Source organism: Myotis lucifugus, unplaced genomic scaffold (genome assembly GCF_000147115.1).
Source record: "Myotis lucifugus unplaced genomic scaffold, Myoluc2.0 scaffold_47, whole genome shotgun sequence".
Taxonomy (NCBI): domain Eukaryota; kingdom Metazoa; phylum Chordata; class Mammalia; order Chiroptera; family Vespertilionidae; genus Myotis; species Myotis lucifugus.
In genome coordinates, this window is record NW_005871095.1 from 5708891 (window position 1) to 5718872 (window position 9982).

A 9982-nucleotide genomic window follows, 5' to 3' on the forward strand; every position below is an offset into this window, starting at 1 on the left:
CCTGTGCAATAAAAGCCTGCCAACGCTGACCTCTGTCCCACACGGTCTGAACAATCCTCACGTCAGCTCCTTGGCTTCAGTCTGCCCCTGCCTCTTGGGGTGCAGCTGTACTCACAGCGAAATGGCCTGTCACCCCTCCTCCTGCAGCGGCCCCAGGGGTTTCCCAGGCAGGGGAGGACCCTGAGCACCGCCCTCTCACCAAGCTCCCAGGAGGTGAACTGCCACTGAGCAGTAGCACCCAGCCTCACAGGCTTTATTCACTTCCTAGGTCCTGTGATTTAGTAAAACCAGCTGGCCTTTCCCCCAGCTGGGAGCTAGCAGCCTCCTGATTGGGCCTGAGGGGCGTCCTCTGCTCAGAGCAGGAAAAACTGAGCTTAGTGCCCCAGCACCTGGGCTGATGCACAAGGCAGCCTCAGGGGCCTGGGTGCTCCTAGGGAGACAGGGAGGTTGGGCTCTGAGCAGATGAACTGATAGCCACATGAGCAAACTTAATAAAACAAAGCTAGTGTATAAACCTTTGTCTTCATTTTATTTTACCTTAAAATATGACCTAATTCCCTAGGGCAGTGGTTCTCAACCTTCTGGCCCTTTAAATACAGTTCCTCATGTTGTGACCCAACCATAAAATTATTTTCGTTGCTACTTCATAACTGTAATGTTGCTACTGTTATGAATCGTAATGTAAATATCTGATATGCAGGATGGTCTTAGGCGACTCCTATGAAAGGGTCGTTCGACTGCCAAAGGGGTCACGACCCACAGGTTGAGAACCGCTGCCCTAACCGCTGCCCTAGGGCAATGGCTGTGCTGTGCGTTAGAATCACCAAAGGGAACTTTAAGAAAAAACTGCCTTTCCAGTTTTGTTGTTTGGTGCGGGGCCCATTCGGTTACCAGCTCTCCTCCTCAACTGGGTGCACAGCTGGGACCCAAACTGCTGCAGGGGCTGGGCCCTCCAGGTGGCTGCCTTCCGAGGAGCACCCTGGAGGACAAACACCGAGGAACACAGAAAGAGCCAGGGATCGACACCGGCCCCTGCACTGGGGTCGGACAGTCTGCTGCGTGAGCAGGGCCAGGTTCTGGTTTCACTGTTTTGCAGAGCACTGTCCTGGGGCTCAGCGTCATCCACTCAGAACACACCGTTCGGGGCCTTTCACTCTGCACTCAGACTGCTTTTTCAGTAACAGCTCCACACAGTCCGGTCCATTCACTCTGCTTTTGTTTTGGTTTTGGTAGCCAGACCTGGGAGTTAAAATAGCTTTCACAATCATTTCCATGGGGCAATGCAATCCTGCCACCGAGTAAGAATCTTCATATTTGGAAAGTAATGTCCTCCTCGTTTGCAAAAATTTAAACCCCAGTCCTCGGGGAATGTACAATATTGTGATGGGAACCAAATATAAAGTTTGAAAAAACTTAGGAAGGAGTTAAGTGGGAAGTGTGTGGTAATTACTTTAGATAAAATAGAAAGAGTAGATTGTTAGATTGTTTTCTTTCTTTTTTTAATTTAAATTATTGTTGAAAATATTACCTCTTTCCCCCCATTGAATTCTCCCCACCCATTCCCGCCCCCAGCACATGCCCCCTACTGTCTGTGTCCATTGGTTATTCTTGACATTACCGATTAACAGCTTCTTGCTAAACCATCATGTAGGTAAGCTAGTCACTAAGTGATTTCTTCCTTGAATCAGGGAGTGGGGTGGACTCCAGGTTTCCAAATGCTTCCTAAGATTCTGTTCTGGTGAAATTTAAACTTGAAGTAATTTGTAAGAAACAAGGAATATGTTGATTCTGATAAAATAACTGGGATTCATTCTGTCATTTCCTATGTGATCTGAAGAATATGAGAAATCTCCTTTCGGATCCCCTTTAGCCATGTTCCCTGCACATTTCTCAGTACTTATAATCCTTTCCCAATTCATTTTGATCTTTAATCTCTTTTTTGAAAAATAAAGTCAGGTTGCTCAGCCCTCTTACTGGTTTCTTCCTGAATTCACATGGCTTTCATCTTTATACCAAAGCAAAGGTGTGGGATATGTTAGAAAACAAACTTAAAACACACCTTAACTTGAATTGCTACTAGAGTTCTCCATCACGTTTCCCCCTTTAATAATTTAGTAATTGACAGGAAAACAACTCCTAAGGAGAACTGTATAACGATGTTAGCTCCCCCACGAATCAAAGTTACGAAGTTGGGAGTGTCTCGGATTCATGGACGATCCAAATTGCTGGGTCTTGTGTTCAGAGTCTGCAGAAAACTTAGATAAATCCTTGGGGGGTTTTCATCCATCCATCCATACATCCATCCATCCATCTATCCATCCATGCACCCAAGATGCAAGGCGTGTCTTCTCTGGGCCAGGCACTGCTCTCTGTCATTGAGAAATTCAGGGGAAGATCCTGGCCCTGGTGGGGCTGGCCCTGGCTGCTAACAATAACAGGATAAACACATGACACCCGGGGAGGAAGGGGGTCAGGGGAAGAATAAAATGCAGAGCAGGGCTGGGGGGCTGGAGTGTGGGGTGCAGAGAGGGGCTGCAACTGTCCGCCAGGAGCTAGTGCTGGCCTCGGGCCTCCAGGAGAAGCGCTATTTTGGGGAATCAGAGAAGCGAGGGAGGCAGCCAAGCGGACATCTGGAAAAGCGGATCCAGGCCTGGCCAGCGGCGGGGGAAGCGTGCCTGCCGCGCTGTGTCCCAGCCTCCGCTGCAGATGTGAGACCACGGCCAGCAGCCCCTCCGTGATATTCCAACGTAAACAGTCAATAGGGACCCTCTGTGCCAGAACCTCGCTGTGGAGTGAGCCTGAATGTCACTGGGAAAAAATAAGGTGAGCTATCTAAATGCTCTTTATATGGGCTCTGGGTTGAACTATTGGGTTGACTAAAATATACATTTAAAATTAATGTCACCTGCTTCGTCTGCATCTTGTTTAATGTGGTGAGTCACACATATTACAGGGGCCCCCACCCGAGCCCCATTTCCACTGCTCAGCAGCTCCGACCTACCCTTTAGCCGCAAGTTCTGTGTCAGTCCTGCCACGTGCATTAGCACTGAGTGCCTCCTGAAAGGCGGCGACTACTCCATTCCAAGTACCCAGTGTGGCCTGTCTCCTTGCTGGTGTTTGCTGGTTCCCTCTTGGTAAGCAGATAAGCACTGCTGTAAAGAATGTCCTTTGACCAACCCTATCTGCCTCCACCTCCGCTCACCCCCTACTCTACATTGCTTCCTGCTGCAAAGGGAGCCCGATCAGAGGCCGGACCCTCCATTTACAAACCCATCCCATGCCCCTTGGTCCCCTCCTCCATGTGGAGGGGGCCCTGCCAGGTGCCCAGCCCCACCCCGAAACCCTCCACCCAAGGCCCAATCCTGCTCCTCCAGAGATCCTAAACTTGGATTCTCCTCCCCTCCCCCCAACCCCCTCCATAAAACCACCCCTATGAGAGGCAGCCAGTGCCTCCAGGTGGCTTCTGGGTCACACAGGCTAAATCCAAAGTCCTCCCCAGCTGCCGCTCCCCAGGAACCTTGCCCATCTGGCTCTGACCTCTTCCTTGAAAGCCCCTGCAGGCTTCCCCTGCCGTCTCCCCAGGCTGCCTCCTGCCACCACTGCCCCAGGTCAGATGGAGGGTCCCTGACACAGGCTGTCCTGGGCGCTCCAAGGACCAGGGCTTCCCCCAGGTTTGCCTCCTTCCCATGTTCATCTGCCCCCAGGTCACACAGCCACTGCCCAAGAGGAGGGCCCAGGTCTGCCCTCACCTATGAGGCCATTGCTAATTTGAGGAACAGTTAAAAACAGACCTGGTATGTTAAAGCAGAGCTTAAAGATGGGGAGGATTGGTGGCATGGGTTACCCCAGGGCACCCTTCCCCACATCATCTAAGCCAGGGGTGGGGAATGTCCGGCCCACGGGCCCTATAAGGCCCGAGAAATCATTTGGTCTGGCCCCGCCAAGGCATTAGGGGTGAGTTAAGTAAATGTTTGACCAAATACAGCAGGCTAATTTTTAAGTAGATGATTTGTATGGCCCACGAATGATGTTATAAATATCCAAATGGCCCTTGGCAGAAAAAAGATTCCCCACCCCTGATCTAAGCAAAAGAAACTTCTGACCCCACTGATGACTCGTTTCTACCTTTCTATAGACAGGGTCCTATATTACAATCCAGTGAAACTCCTGGTCAGAGAACCTTCGCAGAAAACTGCTGGAGAGGTCTGAGCTGCCTGGGTTCCTAAACACCCCGTGGACCCAGGACTGAAGCATGTCCTCAGCTGACCAGCGGGACCAGCAGCTGGAGTGGATTCTCAGGCCTCCCCTAGACCTTCTTTTTTCTTTTTTTCATTCCATTTATTGAGGTAACATTACTTTTTTTTATTTTATTGTTTAAGGTATTACAAATAGTAGTACATATGTCCCCTAGACCTTCTAAATCACAGTCTGCACCTCGGCAAGGCCGCGTCAAGGACAGAGAGGAAGGTGTGGACCCCGGGGCAGCAGGGCCAGAGGCAGAGCAGTGGCATGCCTTTCTCTTTTGCACCTTCTCCTTGTCCTTCCTGTCTTCCTGTGGCCTTCAGCCTTTCACTGAGAAGGGGAACAGGAAGGGGGAGGGGAGGAAGGAGATAAGAGCTGAGTGACTCCACTTTCATTTTCCAAATGAAAAAATGGAAGACCCCGTCTCACTGCTGGCAGAGAGAAGCTCCGGGCACTGCTCCCCAGCAGCTTGGCCGCCTCTTCCCTCCTGACAAGGACTGTAATCCCCAACATGCTAAGTATCAGGGGGAAGACACACGGGATAAAGGGGCCTGCTGGCAGACACTTGGTAACACATAAAAACACAGCAGCCTAGGAAGCTGGGTGAAAAGAGTAACTGGAAAAGTGACTCAACTGCTTCCTTAACACATGGCCATCTGTTCTTTAGCCAGGCACCTTCTCAGCACAATTACAGTCGTAGTGGATGGACAATGTTGTATTCTGATGTCTGCCTTTAGAATGGCATTGCCCTGCCTTCATGTCTCTAATTAGGATTGCTTCTGACAGCCCAGTGGATGGGTGCATCATATTCAAATGGCCCCAATTCTCCCTGATAAAAGGTTTGAACTAAGGGGGAAAACATGCTTTTTGAAGATGACAAAATGTCACACAACAGTGTTTGCATCTGTAGACAACTTTGCAATTGCACAGACTCCCCACAGTGTACATGAGGTTAACATTAGCATTTTAACACTCTGCCTCCTAGACCCAATCACTTTCATTAAGTTATTACACTATAAACAGAAAAGATCCCCCGAGGCTGGGCCGGCATGGCTCAGTGGTTGAGCATTGTTGACTAGGAGCCAGGAGGTCATGGGTTTGGTTCCCTGTCAGACCATATGCCTGGGTTGCGGGCTCTATCCCCAGGGTGGGTCAGGCAATAGGCAGCCCATCAATGATTCTCTGTCATCATTGATGTTTCTATGTCTCTCGTCTTCTCCCTTCCTCTCTGATATCAATAAAAATATATATTAAAAAAAGAAAAGATTCCCGGACAGAATGTACAGAATTCCAGGATTGTAAGGGGCTGGAGCTGTGAGGCGAGATGCCCATTGTTCTCAGTTGCCCTTTGCATCTTACTGGGCTCTAATGCCCGCACAGTTCAGGGCCGGCACAGAAGGAACCCCCGCCCCAAGCAGGGCCCCAAAGCAATGTTCAAGAAATCCACGTCAGTGAAGGCCAACTAGGTGCCTGGGCCCCATCCACAGTACCTCACATTTCTGACTGCAAATCTCCAGGCGTTCACTGTCCCCAGACATTGCTCAGGAGATGAAAGAGTGCATTGGATTAGCAGAGATTTAGTGAATTGACATGACTTCATGAGAAAAGAAAACAACTGGAATGCCTAGAGGAAGGAATTGGTCCACACTTCCTAGTGAGCTGCCAACCTTTGCGCTGGGCACCAGAAAGGCACTGGGGAATGGCACCTGTGTCTGGCCCCCCCATTTCCACTGCAGCCCTACTGCTTAGCAGATGACACCTCAAACTTCTGAGATGTACAAAGTACACTCCGTGCATCTCACAGCTCCCTTGCTCATGTGTCAAATGAGGATGAGTTAGAACGTGAAGCATTAGCACCTGCCACATAGCAATGGTCACTAAATCTTAGCTATTCTTACCATGAATGGGAAGACTTACATCGGCTTGATTTATGTGAGTGCTATTTACTCTGCCACGGGCAAAAAGGGACTCAGCCTGGTGTTCACTCTGCCCTTAGGGTCCACTCCATTGCTCAGAACTCTCAGCCCTACCAGCCCCTCCGGAAGCCCACAGTTGGTTATCTAAGATGATGAGTCACCTTTGGCACGTGGCACAATCTTCCTTGAGGGTGGGTACTGAGTCATGATTATGTCTGTCCATTTGGCAATGGGAACTTATTTTAGGTTAAAATAAAAATCAGTTTAAGTCTGCAGATTCCTTGTGACAACAGAAGAAACCCAAGTAATGAAAAAAATAATAGTTAGCTTTAGAAATACTCTTCCCTAATGAGTGGGGCTAGGGAGTCAGGAATATAGATGGGGGATTTATGGTGTTGTTGTTCTTTAATAGATTATATAATGCAAGTTCCATTGGGAATCAAAAGCATTTCATCACTTTGGAATCAAGTGTTACTTCCCTTCAGCCACTCTCACTGTATTTTAAAGTGGTTGCTGTCACTGTAGAAAGGCATTTTCTGAGAAAGGTCCCTTCAGAGCACCATGGCCTGGAAAGCATTTAGATTGAGATGTCATAAAACTTATCTTAAATCCTGCCACTGCCATTTAAAAGCCACATAACCTTAGCTACGTCAATTATCTCACTGTGGGTCTTTGTCTCCACCTCCAAAATGAAGACACATATGTCTTGGAGCCCTGTAATTAGGCCTGGAGATAAGACCTGTAAAAATTCTTCTGTTGGATCTCAGAGGAAATCCAACACTGATCTAACTTAGAATCAAGAGAAAGTGGGGAAATGGTGGGCAGCCCAAAGCATCTCTGGGAATAACCTACTCTAAGGGTCTGTAAATCTGCCGCTGCCAAGACCAGACTCTCTGAGCATGTCTCCGGTGAGCTCTCTTGGAAAGAAATGCTCCCAAACGCTCAGGCAGATCCAACATGGACTCAAAATAGAACATCTGGCATTTTGCATGAAGTCCAAGAAAAAACAGTCAACCGCCACAGCTCTGCCTGGAAGGGGGAGGGAGGGCATACAAGTGGCCACGGTGGGCTGCCCTACATTCCTGGCAGCCCCAATGTGCCAGGTGGGAGCATCAGGACATCAAAGAGGATGCTACCCGCTGAGGTGAGAACTGTCATCTCCTAGTAACCTGACAGGACACCAACCAAACAACCTTCTCTTAGAGTTTTTGTTTTCAAAGTATACTTTCCATTGAGAAGAGGTGTGGACTAACGGAATGAATGAACTCTTTTATAGCTGCTCACAAGTGGCAGGGCCAGGATGAGTAACAGAGAAAATGCTGATTCTGTCTATTGCACCATTATCCTCAGTGCCTGTATGCCAACTACCAGGTGGTTAAGCAAATTTTTAGACAAGGATTCAAAGGAATGATATATATATATATATAACAGACATAGCACCTTAATTATAAAATAACCTTCAAACACTGACCTTGAAGCCTAATTATAAAATAACCTTCAAACACTGACCTTGAAGCCTGGAGGCTTAAGGCCAGTTCCCCTTCCTGTGCCAACGTTTTATGCTCTTTGGAGGGGGCAGGATGCCATTCATTTAAGATGCTTCCTCATTTGTGCTAGCATCTGCAGGCACACGTGCTTTTGAAGCCTTTGACAGGGAAGCCACTCTCAGCCCCAGCAGGAACCCATACGACCCGGCCTGGCACATTTTCTGCTGTTTGTTCATTTAAGTAAGCTGGGCGATGTCATTGATTTCACTCTGCATTTCCTCAGTCCCGGCCTCTGCTATATCACAACATTTTCTTTCTCTGGAATGTTGAAAACCTGAGTCATTTTACTAGGATATCAAATCAGGACAGCCCTGCTTCCCTGGGAGGCAAAGGCGTGGGCCCGTGGGGTGGGGGTGATGACTGACGCTGCGACAGACACGTTCAAGAGGACTGGGAGGGTCTCGCCTGGCACCGACGCTCTGGGGATGCTGCGCGCCAGGTGCCTAGGGCCCAGGGCGCAGGGCACACGGACAGCGACAGGCCAAGCATCACGTACGCGCGCGCCAAGGGCGCCAACCGGCAGCACCCGAGCCAGCCACGCCCCGCTCAAGGGCAAAGGGAAGGTCGCGGGGAGGGTGGGCACCGGCTAGGACGCCAGAACCTTAACCCAAGCCTCCCTCCACCTTGTGTGTGGCCTCCAAACAGGTGGAAATGAGGCCGCAGAGTCTTTAACTTCATCTGGGGCTGGGGAGGAGGGGAGAAACCACACACCAGCTACCGGACGCGTCCCCGCCTGCATGGTTCTTAAGGCTCCAGGTCCGCATCCGCCTGAAAACGCCCATCCACTTTCTAGCGGTTGGCTCGCTCCACCCAGGGATTTGCCTGGATCTGGAAAACCCACTCCCTGAGAACCCCGGCGCCCCCACGTGCACCCAGCGCCACAGCCTGGGCGTGGCCGTGTCACTCCTTCCCCCATGATATGGAAATATTTTCTTGGTGCGTCCGCGGGCCTCGGACTCCTGTCCTCATCTCCCCGAAATCCGCCTCCACGCTGGCGGTGGGGCGCCTGGAGTCCGCGCTCGGTGCTGGTGACGTCCCGGAGTCCCCGCTTCCTAATCCTTCCCCCAAAGAGAGGCTGGCGGGGAGGCCCAGTGACCCATTTTAGTTTTCGGTTTGGTCACAGCCGGAAGGGGAAAGGCGATTAGAGCGGCGGAAACCCCTGGTTTAAATCTCCCGGTGTAAATGTGCAGTGTGCCGGACGCCTGGCCACCCCGCCCGGGGACCCCCGCGCCCCCGGACGCGCCCCGAAATCGGCAGCGGGGACCCCGCCCGCGCCGCGTAGGGGCGTGAGTCCTCCGGCCGCGCTGCGGGTACCGCCGTTTCCTCCGCAGCACAGGGCGGGAGGGAGCCCTGGCATTGGAGGTGGCCGCGCTGTCACCCACCTTCAGGGGCCTCCAGACCCACCCTACGAGTCGGATTTAGATGACCTACAAGGGCGGCCCAGACGACCCCGTCGCCAGCCTCAATTTTTAAAATAACGTGGAGGTGGAAAATTAATTCATCTTCCGGATGACGGCTTGGGCTGCCATACCCCTCCCTTCGCGCCCCCGCAGGGACTTGGAGGCGGCCCGGCCCGCTCCAACCCCGCAAGGTACCCCTGCGGCTCCCGGGCACCGGGCTGCTCTCCCACATCTCTCTTCTCCCCGTACCCCTGTCGCTTGCCCGGGTCTCCACATTTTCCCCCTGGTACCTCCATCCCTTCTCCCCGATGTCCCCCTCCGCCCCGGCCCGGGGAGGTGGTAGCGCACCTTGGGCATCCCCGCCGCTGGTCAGCACGCCGATGGCTTTGCCGGCCCCGGAGAGTTGCTCCAGGAACTTTCGGAAGGAAGTTCTGGGGACCGAGGGGTCACCGTTGTGGTCCATGGCGAACAGGCTGGACACCGTGCTGGGCCGGGTGCTAGGCAGCCAGTGCACTCCGCCCGCGGTGCCACCGCTTAAGAAACCGCTCGCTCCGCCCACTCCACGCGCGCCAATCGGAATCTAGGGGCGGGCACATGGGGCGGGGCCTGCGGCGGAGGCGCCGGGGGCAGGGGCGTACAGCTCGGCTGGGCGCTATGCAGATGGAGGGGCGGGGCGGGGCGGGGCGGGGCGGGGCGTGCTATTGGTGGGCGGGCTTCGAAGGTGCGGGAGCCTCGCAGGCGGAAGAGCCCAGGTGTGTGAGTGGGGACCTTTCGAGAAGGGGCGTATCGCATGTGGGAGGAGCCTCATAGGTAGCCGGGACCATTGCAATTGTGGGAGCCTTGCAGGTGGGTAGAGCTGCACATTACAGTTTCGCAG

General features: G+C 52.1%; 1 protein-coding gene across 1 annotated transcript in view; it reads right to left on the reverse strand.

The window, feature by feature from the left end:
- The window catches only part of PFKP (phosphofructokinase, platelet), a 64950-nt gene extending 55322 nt beyond the window's left edge, over nt 1-9628 (reverse strand). The window contains exon 1 of the mRNA XM_006088435.3: nt 9454-9628. Within this exon, the coding sequence (XP_006088497.1) occupies nt 9454-9568 (115 nt within the window). The 5' untranslated portion in view covers nt 9569-9628. The remainder of the gene's footprint in view (nt 1-9453) is intronic.
- Between the last annotated feature and the right edge of the window lie 354 nt (nt 9629-9982).